General features: G+C 33.8%; 1 protein-coding gene across 1 annotated transcript; it reads left to right on the forward strand.

Moving 5' to 3' along the window:
* The first annotated feature begins 3768 nt into the window (after positions 1-3768).
* On the forward strand, positions 3769-4473 carry LOC131596906 (secreted RxLR effector protein 161-like). Its single transcript, XM_058869641.1, has one exon. The coding sequence runs from the start codon at positions 3769-3771 to the stop codon at positions 4471-4473; it is 705 nt and encodes a 234-aa protein (XP_058725624.1).
* Positions 4474-20896: the final 16423 nt, after the last annotated feature.

Here is a 20896-nt window from a genome sequence, read left to right on the forward strand (position 1 = left end):
AAAAATTGGCATGCAAGCATATAGTAACAAGTCAAAAATATAGTACAAAATGAACCAAAAATACTACTATTTTTTATATTGGTTTTTTATGAAAGAGGATTGAATTAGATCAAAACACAATTAGCCTAAACTAATATTTTTAGTGATTATTTTTTATGTCAACAATTAACACTAAGGTCTACCATTGAAATGAAGAAAATTAGCACCAATTACCAAAAGAAAATGGCAAAAATTAATTAGAAACAAAGTTTGTTAAAAAGATTATATGAACAGGGGGTGCATAGGTGAATTTCAAGGTGCCAGTAGTGGTGGGCGCGTGGCTATTGTTTTACACGGATTTTCTTGGCCCATTCATGTTTTCAGAAACAAATTAATGGAGAAAAAAAGAAAAAAAGATCAAATAAGAAAGGGGATGAAATTGAAAAGAGATTAGGGTTCGAAAGAGCCAACCTCGATGCGACTATCACGGTGGCGGCGTCGTAGCTATCGGAGTTCTTCGAACTCTCTCTTCTCTCAAACGACGACGATGGCACTGAAAGCCTCTCTCCCTCGAGATAAATCGTTCACCATCCTGATCAACGAAACAACCGCCGAACTGAGAGATGACCGGAGAAATGACGACCACACACGCGGAGATGAAGAGCGAATCAAATGCTACGAGAGCGTACTTAGAATACCGATCGAGAATTGACGGAACAGGGATCCAAGGCGGAGACTTCAATTAAGCTATTGGCGAAATAAACGCGAAACCGCGATGAAGGTACTCAGGTGAATCTTGGATCTTTCCATTTTGAAGTTCTTCTTCTTTCCAATTCTTAGTTTCTGTGTGCGATTTCTCCCTTGTTTTTCTGTTTTGATTCTTGTTCTAACGGTTGTTGTGGATGATGATGAAGCTGGAGGAGTGATGATGATGAACGGTTCGAGGAAGAGAGAGTGATGAGAAGTGATGAGAAAGTGGTGAAGGCCAAAAATGGTGAAGTGAAGATGAAGGGAAGTTTCAGAGAAAATGCAGAGAGAGCTGAGAGATGAAGATGAAGGCAAAATGGAGGAGAATGAAAGTGAAGAATGGTTGAATGTGAGGGATGAAGATGATGGAGTGAAAATCTGGAAAAATGGAGAGAGACTCAGGGGAGTGAAGACTCGGGTATATATAGATAAGTCCCTTCTTGCTCTTCTTCAATTCTGTTTCTTCTCTTCTGAAAATCTGTTAGAGGTTTATAACTGAATTGGTTAGAAGTTTGTTAGCTTTCTGTTAGGTTGTTAGGTTAGTTATTGATTGTAACTGATTTTGTTATGGCTGTATGGAGAGCAATTGGTGAGGTTATTTGCTGCTGAATGAGTGAATATATTTTGTATTATACAGGCTTCTCTTTTCTTTAGCTTTGATTGATTATTGACTTGGTTTTATGCAGTGCCTTGATGCTTCCACCGGCGTAACCAACATGATCCGATCCGTGCCACGAATCTAGAGACAGCCTCAGTCATTTATCATCACCCTGCTAACCGTCTTCCATCCGATCTTACAGATTTATGCAATAAGTTTGTCATCTGAATAAGCTTGAGAGTTAAAGTCAAAAAACCACATCCAAGAAACCTTCTATTTGCCTTTAGGTGTGTAATAGGGCCTGCGTTTTTTTGTACTGTATTCTTACACAATTGAATGTCCTTCAAACTACAGTCTTTTATTCTTGTAGGGGTTGACTTCTTGAATTGAATAACGTTATATGATGGTGTATAAGTCCTGGATGTTGAATTTGAAATGTTTGGATTTATGATAAACTTTGTAATTTTCCTTTTGCAATGTAATGAACATGGATTGTGAAATAGAATGAATTGTAATGGTTTGTAGAAATTTCCTTGCTATTTTTTTGTTGGATTGATATGAATGGTGTAGTAGGACTTGAAGTATAATGAAACTTTGGGGTTTGTAGTGGTAAATTTGGCCTTTGATTTTTGTAATGATAATTTATTCTTCAGGCAATAAAGAACAATTTCTCTCCATTCTCATTTGAAAGACCTGATCTTCGGCTATTATTTGAATAATGATGAACATTTTGAATTCCACGTAACTTGCTCCTCTAATAGATCCGAGGAATCCATGTATGCGAACCTCTCAATTTGAATTAATCATTTGATAACTCAAAATGCCCAAGGATCATGATTCACTTTAATTATTTTTGAAACCCCAAATCTACTTCAAATCTCATTCCATTTGCACTTTTAATGAATCTCTTGAATTGGTGAAAGATGGAACCAGAAAAGTAAAATTGGAGACTGGTGCAGCATATCTTGTTCAGGTGAGGATCGCAAGCACATGAATATTTACAAAGAGCCACAAATGAATCCTCACATCCTTGATCCTTGCTCTCATTTCCAGGTCACAGATAAATGCATGATTTTATTGATGACCTACTGAGATGATAATGCAGACGAAATGGGAAAACATAAGCCAGTTAGAAATGGAATTAGACGGGCAAATTTTGGGGTGCAACATATATATATATATATATATATATATATATATATATATATATATATATATATATATATATATATATATATATATATATATATATATATTAATTTGATTACTACGCAAGTGAATGATGAATCTTGTAACTTTCATGCTTGCTTGCATGTCAAACACAATGCGGCAAAACCTTCAACTTGATTGATTTAGGTGACCAGCCCTTATTAGTGCCTTTTGAATAATATAACTTTATAATTCTGATGACACCATTAGAAAACAATTTGGAATTATTATATATTATACATTAACATCTACCCCATGCAATCTTACATATCAGTCTAATAAGTCTACCAGTATGATAACGACATTAAGAAAGCAATGTTTATAAAAAAATAAAACAGAAAATAGCATTAGTCTCTGTTAGGGAAACTAACATTACAAGGCTTTTGTAGTATGGTACCTAATTTTTGACATGTTTCTAATAATGACTTCTAAATGAATACAAAATTGAACAAATGTATGGATAGGAATCCACAAAATTCAAAGAAATTTGTCAATGAAATATATATTTATAGATAAAAGTTTCAAGGGAGAGAAATTATGTAACCTCAACTTAAGAAAAAATTCAATGAAAATTGAGACCTTTAAAAGAAATTTTTTTTTATCAAAATATAGAATTAATAAGTACAAGTATATTGCATATAGATGACGCATGAAAGATGTGTTATATACTATGGCTGTGTTTGACGTTTTGTGAGTTAGGTAGAGTGCATTGGAACTCAAGCCAGCAAAGGTCTATTTCCTACACGAGTGCTTGGATTTTTCAGGTTAGAAGAGTAAGAGTTCAAATTTGACAATATTTTTCAACAAAATGTATATTTTATTTCATTTGATGAAAGTAGAATTGTCACAAGAAATAAAGTTAGATTTTTGGCATAAGACTATACTCAGATTATATAAATAGTTTTTTATGAGACTTTTGCTCCAGTTGTTAGATTTGAATCCATCTGACTTTTGTTAGGAATGATCTATTTATTTAAGTTTAAATTATTTCAAATGGATGTGAAAAGTGTCTTTCTGAATGGGTACTTATATGAATAGGTTTATGTTGAACAACCAAAGGAGTTCATTGATCCTACTTATCCAGATCATGTGTTTAAGCTAAAGAAATATCTATGAATTGAAGCAAGCTTCCTAGAGCTTGGTATGAGAGGTTAACAGAATTTCTTGTCAACAGTGACTATAGGAAATGAGGAATAGACAAGATTTTGTTTGTCGAAGAGAAGGATGACAAACTTATGATTGCTCAAATATATGTTGACGACATTGTGTTTGGAGGGATGTCAGACCAGGTGGAGGGACATTTTGTCAAACAAATCCAATCAGAATTTCAGATAAGTCTTGTTGGTGAATTGACATATTTTCTTAGACTTCAAGTAAAACAGATGGACGACTCTATCTTCATTTCTCAAAGTGAGTATGTTAAGAATATAATAAAGAAGTTTGGTATGAAAAATGCTAGTCACAATAGGACACCTGCTCCTACTCATGTGAAATTATCAAATGATGAAAAAAGTATTTTTGTTGATCAAAGCTTGTACAGAAGTATGATTGGTAGTTTGTTGTACCTTATAGTTAGCAGACTTGATATCACATTTGTTGTGGGTGTGTGTGCAAGATATCAAGTTGAGCCAAAAACAAGTCACATCAATCAAGTGAATAGGATTTTTAAGTACATCAATGGTACTAGTGACTATGATATGTTATACTCTCATGGTTCAGGTTCCATGCTGGTAGGGTATTGTGATGCAGATTGGGATGGTAGTCTTAAGGATAGAAAAAACACTTTTGGTGGGTGTTTCTTTTTGGGAAATAATATGATTTCCTGGTTTAGTAAGAAACAAAACTGTGTTTCTTTGTCTACTGCTGAAGCTGAGTATATTGCAGCAGGAAGTAGCTATTCACAACTGATATGGATGAAAAAAAATGTTGAAGGAATATAATGTCAAGCAAGATGTCATGACATTATATTGTGACGATTTGAGTGCTGTCAATATTTCAAAGAATCGTATTCAACACAGCAGGACCAAACACATTGATATTCGTCATCATTTTATCAGAGATCTTGTTGAAGATAAGGTGATCACTCTGGAGCATATAACCACTGAGAAACAACTGGCTAATATTTTCACCAAAGCTTTGGATCCAAATCAGTTTGAAAACCTTAGTGGTGAGGCGGGCATCTGCATTATTGAGGAGTTATAGGAATTACAGATATGGAGGAATACAATTATTATTATTACTGCATCTTTCATCTATTTTTTGAGGTATGACAAGCCTATACAACTTGCTATTGATAAGAGATGGAGCAAATGATCTCTGCAAGATAAAAGGGCTGGTGAAAGTATCAAGGAGTAAAAAAAGTTCTTTGACAAGGGAAAGAGGCAGAAGACCACCTGAAGATAATCAAGTTATGTGTGTAATGTGTGTGCTTCCGTCTGTATTTATTGCTTGTGTGCAATGTGTGTGCTTCCGTTTGTGTGTACAATGTTGACTTGTTTACATGAAGGAGGTGTTGAAGACCCTTGGCAACTTTGGACATACTCACAGTAGTTGCAACATGCCCAATTGTATGTGCCACTGCAACCTGTAATTCAAATTGACCATTCAGTAATTCATTCAAACATGTTATAGTAGCCACCTCTCTGTCTCCTTCCTATCAGCATATGGTTAATGTTATGCCACAATTCATTATTAGCTAACACTTGTCTACACATGTTGTGTTATCTTATTTCAATCTAACAACTTAAAGCTTACCCTTGTAACATAACTTCTTCATGCCAGTCACAAATCACACGCTAGACTAACCAAGAGAAAATAATTTCAAATTTCCATAACACATTATGCTCAAACTTTACAACATAAATCATTAGTCATATTCAAGGTTATTAAAAAGTGTGAGACTACAATCATGGATACGACATCATGGGTTTTCATGTCTCTGCAGCTACATTTGAGTCTGCATAATTTCCTAACGCGAAGGCTATATAAAATATGTCATAAAAGAAAAATGCATAAAGAAAAAAGTAATTTACCAAGAAAGTTAAATGATTCTCGTACACTGAATCTTCTAAAGATTGAATAGGTGTACTGTGTGATTAATGTTATTATTAGGCCTTGGAATTTAATTGGCTTCATCCTCGAAAAATGATTATCACGTCTACATGATAAAACCAAATAGAAAGGCCCGCCAACCTGCCATGGCTATGTCCAGATAACAAATCAGAAATAAAATCTTATAACAGAAGAAATAATTAATACTCCCTCTGTCTTAAGTGTCACATTTGTAAAAATTATTTGTCCCAAAATAAGTGTCACTTTTAGTTCCCAATACAATTTTATTTTTATTTTCCAATTGTACCCTCTAATTAATACTCTTCATTTACTATTTCTCTCACATTACATTAATGATGATAAGAATACACCAATAACAAATAAGGATAATTTGGTAAAATTGTCATTCCCTCTCTTTCATTTATTACATTTTCTTAATCTATGTGAAAGTGTCAACTATGACACTTATTTTGGGACGGAGGGAGTAAGAGTTAGGAACAAACCAAAAGAATATCATCTCTTACTGCAAGAGCAAATCTGTCAGCACAAGACATAATGCCAGGATATGCTTGTTCAAATTCCTCCTTATAGTCAAGTCAATTTTGTCAAAACCTTTCAATGTCTTATTTGGAATAACTTTTTTCTTATAGGAACTGTTTCTACCACCATTGTCTTATTTGGAATAGCTTGAAGGAAGTGTTGAATGCAGTATAGGGCAAGCAACAAAAAAGATTTGGAAATATTGATTCGGGAATTATCGTCCACAGAGATGGAGAGATGCCATTCAATAGTTTCTATGGTTTCGAGCTTGGGATTGAATGAGCAAAAAGTAAACAAAAATATAGACAGGAAAAGAATAAACACATTCTTAGAAGAGAAATAACTTATCAGGAATGTAAATATATTCACTCTTCACAAACATACACTTACCAACCCGTTATACTCAACCTATGATACTCATCTATGTCATCATGTATCTCTCACATAAGCGTCCATCTCTGGAGCACAAATGAGATCAACTCACAACTAAGGTTATCTCTAACGCGAAGTCGCGAGAACATCCGTATTCTCGCGCCGGCGATCTCTCGCGCGCCGCTCAAACACGAAAGTATTAAGTACAGATACCCACAGTGAATGCTAGCTCTAAATCTATCTCTAGAGTTCAGAACCAACAGATTATCATCCTAGATAAGGATTCAAGAAGTTTATCTCTAAAGCAACCCAAATCCCCAGCATAGAGCAAAAATCCAGGACAATACCAACACAGATTTATAAAGCAAGTTAAATATAACATTATAATCGGTAAATATACATAAGATTCGAGTAACTATACAAACAAACCCAACACACAGAAATACACAGAGAATAGAGAAGATAAACCAAACATCTCGCGGGTTGTCAGCTCCGGTTGATGAGAAATCCACCTCCGATCTTCCAAGTGCATGACCCGGTGTTGTTTTCTAAGCTAATCTTGATCTAAGAATGAAAATGATGGAGTTGGAACCAAAAACTCTCCAAAACCATACCCTAGAAATGTTACAAATGAAGAAATATAAACACAATTTCTGCTACGGCCGCTTAGCGGCCAAACCTCGCTGAGCGGACTACACGTATTACAAAAATATCTAGAACAGTAAACAGGGCTCCGCTTAGCGGCCAGAGCTGCTGCTTAGCGGCCAGGAAAATTGGTTCGCCACTGGAAAGCGCGCTTAGACGCCGCTAAGCGGACCTCTCTGCACAAATCTTGCTTATTTGATCCAAAATCGCGCAATCGGAGCCGTGCCTTCGACATTTTATTCCTCGAGGCTCCAATAAGCATGAATACCTATAAAAACAAAGGAAAAACTATTAAACGGTATATAAAACATATGAAAACTAAATAATGTGAATATATACACAAAAGTGGGGATTTTATTACAAAAACGGAATGAATAGAATCGATAAGTGCCACAATTATATACTCAAAATAACAACATTTTGGCACTTATCAGGAAGTCGAATATGTATACCACTAAAGTCCATATATCTTCTCCGTTTTTGAATTTGGACCGGTGCTGAACAATCTCACTTTCACATCAGAGAAAGACATGTATATAGTAATGATAAAGCCTAGATATTTTAGGCTCATTCAAGAAAAATTCATTAAGCTGAAACAGTACAAAAACATGCCATTTAATTACGAAAATCAAAAAATTCCGTCTCACTTCATCAATTAAGAACATATAAATAACTACCTGGAGACTGAAACCAGCTAGGCAACTACAACCGCAACAACATCATCTACTTTTCTGATATACTTACTGTAAACCTTAAACCAGATATCCTTTTAGTTCCAACCGCCGCGAGAATCATCCATGAAATCATTCACCGCCAAGACCGGGATTTGAATTTTTAAAGATTGACACTTTTGTCCTTGCAGATTTCATTCTCTTCAAGTCAGAAACTCTCATAAAATCAACACTTTTCCCAAACCCTAAACCGGATTCAGAAATCCTGAGGCTAGAAGAAAAAACACATATTTATTGTCAAAATAGAAAAGTGAAAACGATGACGAAAACGTAAACGAAAATGAAAACGGATGCAAAAAGAGAAAGGGAACGACTTTACCATTTTCAGTGAACAAATCCTTGACATGATAAATGGATTTGTGGTGGAGATGAGCATGCAGCGGTATGAGGCACTAAGGAGATTGAGGAACCCGCTAGAGTTTGATAGAAAAAGAGAAAGGGGAACAGAGGTGTTTTAAATTTTTGAACCGGATAAAAGAGATGTTTGAAATTTTTGAAAGATGATAACCGGGTAAAAGAAGGCAATTAATTATACACTGATGTTGAATATTTTAACCGGGTAAAAGAGGTGTTTGAAATTTGAAAATTTCTTCACCCACCTCCTAACCTTCTTGCTCACCCCTGGTGAATTTACAACATTACCCCTTGTTTCGGAAGTTCATTTCCGAAACGGTACTTTTTTTTGGAAAAAAGGTGTTTTCGGAAATTAACTTCCGAAAACGTGTTTTTTTTAATATAAAATATTGGTTTCGGAGATGCATCTCCGAAATAAAGTTACATTATCAGAAAATGTGGTGTTTCGGAAGTTTATCTCCGAACGCACCCCCATGATGGAATTCGGAAATGAACCTCCGAATTTATGTCTGGACAGAAGAAAAATGAAAAACAACAACGATTCGCTTTATTTAATCGGGTGAAGATTACAACGATAATATTACTGAAAATTAAAGTTACATATTGTTGAACACGGGTAGGTGGGGATGAGTCAACATTTTGATAACGTCGTCCGCCGATCTTTGAAGTTTGGCGTCCAACTTGATCGGGCCTTTCGAAGAAAATCGGTCGAACGTTGTCCACATAACCGCTAAATCTTCGTCGTTCTTGATCTCAAAAGGTGTGAACTTAATGCCTCCCTCGTCGTTAAGCGATGGCGAGCGGTACTCGAGCTTGACAACCTTTCGATTCTCGGGATAGCGCAAAAGCGTGTTGAGCGACGGTATCAATTCCGCAAACGGCGTGTCGCGCGAGAAGCGAAATTGGAACGGCATCGGGTAGCCGGTTTCAAAGTAGACGAATGCTAGGTGGGGGTAGGTTTGTGTCATTTGTGTTTTGTGGTGTGAAGAGGATGAAGAAGAGTGTGTAGTATTTATAGACTTCTTGGAGCATTGATGGCCCAACAAACCTTATCCTGCCTCAGGGGACATTTCGGAAATGAACTTCCGAAAATAGGCTCCAGACATGTATATTTCGGAAGTTCATTTCCGAATTATGCAGAAACAGAGGTGAATTTTGCATTTTGTGCATTGCATTCTGTTTTGTGTAAACAATACCAAAAGCATACAAAATAGGCATAAAATAGGCAATGACAACATAAAACATACTTATATTATATATGTATTGAATCGGTCCGATTTTACATGATAAACAACAATACATACAAAAAATGATCGTTACAAACAAAAACGATCCGGAACGAACTAAAATTCACCGAACCAATCGGTGGATCCTAAGTCTAAAATAGGCACGTTCTTTGACCGCTCTCTATTTTGCTCGCGCTCTTTGCTCATCATTTATTCAAACTCCGCCATCCTCGAAACGAACGGATCCGGCCAAGTCTCCGCCTCATTTGAACGATGTGCCGTCCATTGACAAGAAGTAGCCGGTATAGGACAACCCGGTTTCAAAAACACTTGAACGAAGTGCCGCGATCGTAGATACCCGATGCATATGATGCGGCCCGACGCGTCCAACGGCGGTCGACTATGAAGTGGAAAGAAAGTCTCACTTAGTCCAAACCTCGTCAAATCGATACACACCATATCATACGCACTTGTTATTAGATGACCCATATCGGGGAATGACATCCACTTTGAAACTGGAGCGATACCGGTAAGTGATGGAACAAGTGCATCATGAATTTTTGCAAACTTTTCTTGATTTTCATATAGTCGGCCGTAGATGTCCCGATACGAAGTCAACTCCGCAATGAGTTCCCGTCGGACTAAAGTGTGATTATTTTCCCCTTTACCGAGCAAACCCGCAACGGCCCGATATCCACAATTGCCGTCGCCTCCAACATCAACGATGTTATCGATATATTTGTACATAAAAAGTGGCATCTCATCAATGTAGACAATTGGTGATTTTTTGATCGGCGGTGTACGAGGTGGCTTCGAAATACGGGCTCCTTTGTTACCACTACACTTAGACTTCGGTGTCTCATGAATTTCCGGGAACGATGCATCAACATGTTCAAAGTAGGAAGGAGATCGTTTTGTTGACGTGTCATCTTGTGTAATTTTGGACTTTTTCGGTGCACCTTTCGTTTTAACCGGTTGAGATGGCGGTTTCAAATCGGTGGTCTCCGGAAATGCGATATTTCGCAATTGTTCTTTTATGTGCATTTTTGTTGTGTCGTCCGCTTTAGCAAACTTCTCCATTATCACTTCCAACTCGTCGGAGATGGTGATTTTGGAGTCATTTTCTTTCGGCGGGTCAAAATCATCAAAACAAAGCTTCTTCCAATGGTCGGCTACCTCATCCATGCGTATTGGTGAATTCAACTTCTTCTTTTTTGCAAGTATACAAGCACATGGAAGGCCGTATGTCTTTCTAATGGTGCACCCACATAATGAACTATCGGGCCCCGTGGTCTCCGACCGCTTAGCTTCATGAAACAAAAAATTCAAACCCGTTCGAGATATGTTGTAAATCAATTGGGAGAATAGAATTTGGCCCTTATACCGGTGTTCCATAACTGTCTTGCTCCGACCGAACGATGTTTGAATTTCATTGTGTTGATTTTCAAGCATTTGGTTCACGGTGTCCCATCCCCGACACAAATCTCCCTTGCTATCACCCAACCGCCTCTTGAAGACCGCATGTGCGGATTCAACATGGTTAGTCGTGGTGCAACCAAGATGTCTAACTCGATTTTTCCAAGCGCACACGACTTTTTCTCTAACTTTGTCAAGAATGGTGGATTCGACGTAATGACAAAATGTCCTAATGGAACCACACAAAGACCTAAAGTGTACCAATTTCTCGGTATACACCTCTTCGGAGTGTGCATCCAAAATTTCCTTCCATGCCGACATTATCCTTTCAACCACAACACCGGCTTTGACAACTTTACCGTTTTCATCTGGCCTATCTTTTGTCCCAACCGCGGGTTTCAACTTGCTTCTCACGTTGCAAGTTATGTGATACCGGCAAAGTAACGCGGTCGATGTCGGGAAGACGGGATCGACCGCATTCATCAAAGCATTGTCTCGATCGGTGACAATGACGTTTGGCATAACCTCTTGATCAACTAACAAAGACTTGCAAATTCCCAAGGCCCACGTAAAGTTTTCTTCTTTTTCACACTCCAAAAAAGCAAACCCCACCGAATAAGTCTTGTCCGTCGAGGTCACACCGACGATCTCTAGAAGAGGAAGCCTATACTTGTTTGTCTTGTACGTCGAATCCATGACTAGAACGGTTGGAAATGTGTTGAACAATTTGATACTTTCGGGATGAGTCCAAAAAATATCACGCACGGTAACTTTGTCCTCGGAGGTTCGGAAGCTTGAAACATAATTGTTATCGCCTAGAAGTTTCAAAAGTTGTTGCATTTCCGACCGAGGGCCCATATTCAAAACCTTGAGATTGTGCCGTTCATTGTAAACTTGCTTGATATTTGAAACGCTATCCGGTTTCTTACGCTTCAAATCGGCAAGTATGTTGCGAGGCGCCACTTTGACTATCGTTAGGTCCGATATCACATTTCTCTCTTCGCGGGACAAACGACACGCCATTGGATGCCCGTGTAACTTGACATCCAAGGCATGATTATGCATTCCACAAATTACGGTTAACCGCCACAAATCATCAACCCTCCGAGTGGCACGCAACTTAAACGGACACCCGCACTTTCTCGATCCCGTGTCCTCGTGTTTTAGCACCCGGTTTGATTGTACATATCTACCACCCCGTTTGCAATTCAAAACAACGAAAGCTTTCCGCCTACTATTTCCGTTGTCCGACCTTAAAATAACAATTCCAAATCCATGTTTGTTAGCTTCCTTCCGAACCCAATCAATCAATTGTTCTCGACTACCGAAACTCCGATCATTTGTAAAATGTTGCCGAACATCGACCGCATTGATCATGGGAGTAGCGTCAATAACCGGATCGTTATTAACGTTGACAATTTCCGGATTTAATACTCCATCGTCTTGCACAATGTTGTCCGGATGCACCATACCTAACAAATGTAAAAATTAGCAAAATTGGCCAAAACTGTTTTTTTTAACTGCCAGGGCATATTTCGGAAGTTCATTTCCGAAATTTATTAGGTGATATATTTCGGAAATGAACTTCCGAACCATATCAGTTTTCAGCATAAATTTGTTGAATAAATGTAGTGAAATAGGGGATGAAATGAGAGATGTTTACCTGAAATTGTAGCTTTCTATGCTCCCTTTAACGTGATCAACGGTTTGAAACTTGATTTTAGGGCGAAAATTTGATGGAGATTGATTGGGTTTTAGAGAGGGTTTTGAGAAGTTTTGGAGAAAAATGATGAAATAGTGAAGGAGGGAAATTTGTATATGCAGAAATATTTTCGGAAATGAACTTCCGAAAATATTCACGGTTTTGAATTTTTTATGACTTCGGAGATGCATCTCCGAAAATACCAAAAAAGTGGTGTTTTCGGAGATGCATTTCCGAAGTAAAAAAAAAAATATAAAAAAAATAACTTCGGAAGTTCATTTCCGAAGCAGGGGCAGTTTTGGGTTTTCGCTGGGGGTGACCCCCCATAGGGAGGTGGGTAAAGAAATTTTCTTGAAATTTTTTGAAAGAAGGTAACTAGGAGCATTTCTTCTGCCACTTGGCAAAAGCAGAAGTTTTCATAGGCCCAACAAATTGTATTAGTTCATTACAAATACGGGCAAGATTTTGTGCAAATAATATTTTAATAGAAGGATAAATTAGGGAGTGCATGGAAATCTTCTAGTTTTAGGTAGATAGTTGATTATATTGATTTTTGTGTTTGTCTGGTAGTTTTTTCTTGATACTTTGGTTTAGTGTACTCCTGGCACCATCATTAATGGGTTCTATTTTCTTTAATAGCATTTAGCCATCAAAAACTAATAAATTTATAAATTTTGATATTATTGTTTATCTTTTTATTTATAATATTTTTAACTATATCATTTTAATTAAGAGTAACTAATATTACGTTAAATTTGAAATATGACTCATAATTTTTTTTTTCATTTTTTTTCTCAAAATACGACAGTCCTTAAAAACATAAAGAGTATAAATATCTTATACTCTTTGAGAGTAAGGGTCCATATTTATACTCTAACTAGGTATAAATACTCTTTGTAGATAAAACTCATTTGTAGATTATTTTTATTTAATTAATATGATTTTTTTTTTGTTATAGTCTGATATTTTATTTGCAAAATTATTTTCTATAAAACTTTGAGTTTGAATCCAAGCACCTCATTTCTGTATTTTGGCAAATATTTATTTAAATATGTATTAGTCAATAAAAAATAACAATAAAAAAGTCTATGAATAAACACTTTTCAATTTTTTTTGTAAAATATTAAATTTTATAATAATAAAAAGATAAATAAATAAAATATTTATTTTATTAAATATTTGTTAAGAGTTGATATTAGATTGTACAGATTTCTCAACTATTTCTTTGAATTATTTATGCTCTTATGATAAAGTTAAGAAATAATTTGCCTTGTGGTTGATATGAAAAAGGAGGTAGGGGTATGCAGTTTGCAAATTGGTGTAGCTGCCCTCTTTTTACTTTGCAATGCTATCATTAATTACTTGCAAATTGGTTACTATCCTCTTTTACTACTACATTTTGTTAATCAAATAAATAAATTGAATAAACCTATAAAAGTTTAACTACAAAATATACAAATATATAAAATGAGGTGTTAACTATCAAAAAATGACAAAATGAGAATTTTTTTTTTAAATAACTAAGTTTTTCAAAAAAATTCCGTATATAACCAAACTTTTAAAGTAGTTACATAAATGGTCATTTTTTCACTATTTTAATACATTATCGCCATTTGCATTGGCGAGTTGTAAATTGGGGCAGTTTAAAACCCCCGCAAAACATTTTTTTTAAGGCAAGTCGCCACTTGCATTGGCGACTACACTTAAATTTTAAGTTTTATTGTAATCTGTGAGGGTTCAAAACTGCCGCAAAGTTTTAAAAAAATTAAAATTTTAAGTGTAGTCGCTAATGTAAGTGGCGACTTGTCTTAAGAAAAATATTTTGCGGAGGTTTTAAACCGCCCCAATTTGCAATTCGCCAATGCAAGTGAGGACAATGTGTTAAAATAGTGAAAAAATGGTCATTTATGTAATTACTATGAAATTTGGTTATATGCGAAATTTTTTTGAAAAATTTGGTTATTGAAAAAAAAAATTCACAAAATGAGATGGTGATAGTACTAAACATTATTTCGATTAATAAATAAATAAATGGCACTTCATAAGTCAACACGCATATTTAACTTTATATCTTCGATTATGCTCCATTTAAAGCATAATTCATGGTTGTTTTCCTTGTTCTTTGTAGTTGGATATGCATCAAGCTAAAATGATCAATATGATATGTTAGTAGTAGGCTTGAGCTCCTTAAATAGGCCAAACATGCAAGCTATAGTTGATATGACCTTCAATTAAAAGACTACTTCTTTGAAGGTGAATAATAGAGTGGAAATAGGTTAGGTTAGACTAGAATTTATAAGATCTGAGTCTGGGCTAGGATAAACTTAAAATATTTGAGTCTGATTTATGGTCTATTATAGGTTCTTTTTTTATCTGATTTGACCTTTTTAAAAGTCTGCTCTGATCTGAAAGGCTATTTAAAAATATATTTCTCATTAAGACTTTCAGTTAATCCATATTATTTAAGAAGCTTTATAGGTCAACTTGTATATGCATATATAGGTCGGCCTATATATGCATATATAGGCCGGCCTATTTATTATTTCTTCTAATATATGTATATATAGGTCAACCTATTTAACATTTTTTTTTAATATATGCATTTATAGGTCAACCTATTTAGAATATTTTTAATATGTGTGAAAATAAAGGCCAACCTATAAAGTTTCATAGGTTTTTTTTAATAGCATAAATCTGACCTATTTAATTAAAATAGGCTTATAAAAAAGCATAAGACTGGTCTTTTTATTAAATAGGCATGGTATGACCTGAACTTAAATAGGCTATGCTATAGACCCATGTAGGCCGACCTGACCCTTTCACATCCTTACCAATAAAGTAAGGGATAGAAGCATGAACTATCTCAACGATTAAATGGCTAGTTCGTCTACCTACTCTAATAAGCAAATCCTATGAATTTAGCCTGAAACATCTTATAAGGAGAACTTATGTGATCTACTATATTTGCTTCAAATTGACCACCATATTAAGGAAAATAACATTGTTCTATAACTTTCAAATCAACTAAAACCATGAATGTCAGGGAAAAGTTAAATGATATTTAATGTGGCGATCACTATGAAAGAACAAAAAAATCGAGAATATGAAGAACAAATTAGATGGTAAAATAAATTATTGGCCCAACCAATTAATCATCAAGTACCAACCTTTTTCCGTGAAGTTAGTTGTAAAAAACAAGTCGCTCAAAGCCTCTTGAATTTCATTGCAAAACACATATTTCAAATCTCGAGGATCTTGAATAACCCTTTGTTCGAATAAGTTTGTACTAGTCGACTCCTTGTCTCATATTGCATAGAAGGAAATCACAGTTATCTAACGTTTTAATTCTAAGCATACTAATATCATGAACTTCGTAAATCTTATTGTTACTAAATCAAATGACTCGATTTTCTTTCAGCTTCAAAGTCTCAAAGTGTTTTCTTCCTCAGGCACATGTGATAAGAGCGTCTTGAGTCAATGAACCAACTTTTTTATGCCTCCAAACTTGTCACCTCTAACTTACCAGCACTCTCATAACCATCCTCATCTAAGACAATCATAATATGAATAAATTCATTTGTCCCCTTCTTGGGACAATCCTTCTTGAAGTGATCAATTTTATGACAAATGTGTTGTAAATTTTGAATATATTTCAAAAGTTTTAAATAATTTAATCTCATCTTTAATTGACAAATATAAGAAAATATTTTTATTATTAATTTTGTTTTATGATGTTTTTAAATTGGTCAAGTAAGTTAATAAGTTTGACTTGAATGAGTCAAATCCATCACTCCAACTTTCTCTTTGTTTTATAAAGTCACTTACCATTTACAAAAATTGGACAGAAAAATAGAACGAAACAAATATTTTTGTCTTCTCTTTCTTCTTTGTTTTTCTGGTTACATTTCCTGGCAAATAGTATTTTCTTGTTGTTCTGATGCCTCAGAGTCTTATTAAGAATCTGAGAAGAACCTCTTGAATCTTGGGGGATTTGCGCTTATGAAGCGGATAAATCCTTAAGGACAGTGTACTTACACGCCTCAGGTTTATGTAATGACTTATTATTTTGCAGGTTCAATGGTTCTTATTCTGAGAAGAGATGATCGAATTATAGTGGTGGTCAAATCTCTACAACAATCTTAAGGATTTATTCTTTGTCATAGCTCTTGTTGATAAATCATTCCAGGTTCTATATTTTTAAACTCATGTTATATTGTTAAGATTTTTTCAATGATTTCTATCACATGCTTGTAATTGTGATTCTAAAGATTTTAATATTATTTTTCACTAGTAATATATTATGTGAAAATAGAATATAATGCATTTTAGGTTGAATGATATTCTTTAAGTTGTTATTTGACATTTTTGTTTTACTTGAAATTATGCTACTATTTGTATTCTCTCGTATTTTGCTAGACAAATTATAAAAAATATTAAAATCCTGATTAAAGAAATTTTCTTTAAATAGAAGAAGAAAACTTTTTTAATTTATATTAATATTTTTTTCTTAATCTTTGTCATATTAATATCATTGAAATAATTATATATAATTTTTTATTTTACTTTTATATTCACTGTTATATAATGTTATCTTTATTGAGAAAGAAAGAAATATTAATGTATTATTAAGATTTTATTTTATTGTAGTTGTTGAGAAGTATTTCTTATCTAAAATTTTAAATATTATTTGTTAGATATTAATGTAGATTATTTTATTTATTATTGTAATAATAGTATATTAAATAAAAATATTTCTTTTATATAATAAAAGTAAATAAATAGATTTTCTTTGACTAACGTTCACTGTTAGAATCACCCTGTTAGAAACAAAGTGTTAAAAATATATTGTAAGATATTATTATGATTATTCCTCACATTAGTTACATATTGATTGTGAATGAAGTGTTAAAGAAAAATAAATGTGTTATGATTAATATTTAATAGATTTATTTTGTGATAATAGAAAGACAATTAGAAATAAATAAATGAAGATTATGAAATGTAGATTTAGTTTTTTTTATATTATTTATAAGAATTATTATTGTTTAGAATTACATATCTAAATTAAATTTAAACTTCACATAGTCGTGATAGTCGGTGACTCTATGATTTTCATAATTATATTATAATGCTCATGTGTTGATTATATGTCAAAAGTGTACATCTCAGAAATTTTTGAAGCATGTGTTTTTCTATTGTGATTGAGTGGATATAAACTATCTATTTATGTGGAGTTTTTGTACTAGGTTTATTTATAAAGAATTATTTGTGATATTAAAAATAATTTAGATGCTAATGATGATATACTTATTCACTTAATGCATTTTAATGATTTTGAATCTAATTTTTAATTCTTATTGATATTAGTTAAATATAAATTAATACTATTTGATCTCAATAATTAATTGAGTTAAAAGTGTAGAATTGAGATATACTTTGTTATGACTCGAGTATTTATGAACATAAAGTATGTGTACTTTTGATTTTGCCCAAAATATATTTTATTGTGGGTATATAATATTAGGAAACTTTTATTTGAGATATTTTGTTTCATTATCAAATATTATTTAGTTATTTTATTGATATATTATATCATTTTTGGATACATGATATTAGGGGTGGCAAAGTGGACGGCCCGCCCCGTTTAGGCCCGGCCCATTTAAGCCCTTCCAAAAGCGGGGTGGGGTGGGGCGGGCCTACTTAGGTGTCCGAGCTCAAAAGTCATGTCCGCCCCGTTTACTAACGAGTTGGCGGGTTGGCGGGCCGGTCCGCCAATTTTTATTTATTTTTTTTATTTTACAATTTGATTTACCACATAATTTAAAAAAAAATTAATTATAACCAAAAAGGTTGATAATTTTTTTTTTAAATGCGCAATAGAACTTCAACATATCTTAAGGCCAAACAGTTCAAAAAATAAAACAAATAAAGATCAATTATAACAAAAAAATAACGAAATAAACTCAACCACAATAAAAAAGCGTATAAAATAAATAAATAAATAAATAATGCATATCACTTTAATCCTATTTAAAAACTAACTACTAAAAAACCCAATTAAGAATTTACATAAAACAGACAGTGATAACAATTACACCGCATAATACATCACGGTGCATAAAATAGTAGTGCATAAAATATCAACTCCTAACTTTCTCACTAATTACTTATAAACTTTTATATTAATCGATTCCTTAATAGTTAAATCCAAAATTTGTCACACTTATAGACTCATCAAATCCTTCCTTTTCTTAAAATCAACATCTATTTCTAAAGAAAACATGTGAGCTAATGTATTAACAACTTAATAATTAAGCATGTTATACAACTGTTCTTTTATTTCAAGCTTTTCCAATCAACACATGTATTAGAAAGTTATAGAAATAACATTACAATTATAATTCAATTTGTATGTATAATAATTTAGAATACAATTCAATCAATATAATTATAAGAGAAGAGTGTTGTTTTTATAGTTAAAGTTGTTTTAATTCTAAATAAATTTTTTTTTAACAAAAAGTCCGCGGGAAAAACCCGCCTCGGCCCGGTTTTTTAAGCGGGTTAGGCGGGGCGGGCCAACTTAAGGTACCGAGCCGAAAACCTCTGTCTAACCCGCCCAAAATGACGGGTCAAATGGGCCGACCCGGCGGACCTGACCCGTTTTGTCACCCCTACATGATATGAATGAGAAAATGAATTCAAAACATGATTATTATTATTGAGATATCTTTGGGAAGTCTATAAGATATAATAATTATAGAAATTTGAGATGATATTGTTTTCAATGTGAGAAAAAAGGGTTAATAGTAGTTTACCCCCTGTAATATGAGCGTGTTTTGGTTTACCCCTACTGTTGCCAAAGGCAGGTTTTGGCAACAGTTTTTTTGAAAAAACCGTTGCCAAAAGGCAGGGAGGGGGGAAAAGCGAAATTCGCTAACATTACAGGGGGGTGAACTACTATTAACCCGAGAAAAAATGTTTATTGAGCATTATGAAAATTATTTAAAATTTATTGAGTATTATGAAAAATTATTTGGTATTATTGAAAAATTATTTATTATTTATTGAGTATTATAAAAATTATGATGAGTTTAATTACGTGATATATTTTGAGTGATAATTTAAATTGTGATATTTCTTATAGTGGATGATCCAATGTATTACAATAATACATTGATGTTAATATATGATTCAAATTAGCATAAAACTAAATGTGAAACTATTTCTTATTGTGGGAGTGTTGTTATTTGAAAAATATTCAAGCACGCCTTTATATTAAAATTGTCAATAAATTTATGTTTATTGAGAAATAACGATGTCGCTTATAAGTCATATATAAGCAGACCTGTATAAATTTAATTATCGAGACCAAGTTTAATATTAAAACTTGAGTTAATATTTGAGATTCATTTACTTAGAGACGTCTTAGTCAATAAGTTTTAGGAAGAAAAATTGTGACTTCCTCATTTGTGTATAAAGTAGCTACTAAACGGTGAGATAAAGTGAAGGTAGATCAAAATGATCTTAGTCAATCCTATGACATAGTCCCTGGGAAGAAATTAATTTGGGACACATCGAGGGGAATTAGACTTAAGCCAATTGAAATTAACAAGTGATGGGAGACCAACCTTTGTGATTGGAGATCCCATAAAAAAGGTTCATATGGGTAAGAACAAGTCACTTGTTAGTTCTACTAGCACCAAAAATTATATAATTAATTTTTGCTTGCGTCCTTTTCCTATGGTGTAAATGAGAAAGTGCTAGACACTGCATTACTGAGAGGATAAGCTTATGTAGCTTATAATGAATTTCATATCCCTTATGGGTGGTGTATGATTTGCAGCATACACTTGATGAAATCACCTATATGAGTGTTGAGTGGGGCCGCTTATATGAGATCTTGGTAAAATCTCTAGAGCACTCATGAAAATAACCAGGCACGCGCATGGCCTATTAGCGCACCACAACGTCAACAACAAGAATTGTGGGGGAGTGATATGGGTGTTAGACCTCTAACATACGTAAAGTGGTTTTGGTTCATATAGCTTGCTACACCAACTTCACTGAATGTTAAGTACTATCATTCTAGGACTAGTTCATATAGCTTGCTACACTAGTTTGACGCATCACATCCATGATGTTAAGCCATAAAATTCTTTTTTATTTTTCTTTTGAACTTTTGAAATATGTGGGGAATTGTTGTAAATTTTGAATATATTTCAAAAGTTTTAAATAATTTAATCTCATCTTTAATTGACAAATATAAGAAAATATTTTTATTATTAATTTTGTTTTATGATGTTTTTAAATTGGTCAAATAAGTTAA

The sequence above is a fragment of the Vicia villosa genome, linkage group LG4 (genome assembly GCF_029867415.1).
Source record: "Vicia villosa cultivar HV-30 ecotype Madison, WI linkage group LG4, Vvil1.0, whole genome shotgun sequence".
Classification (NCBI taxonomy): domain Eukaryota; kingdom Viridiplantae; phylum Streptophyta; class Magnoliopsida; order Fabales; family Fabaceae; genus Vicia; species Vicia villosa.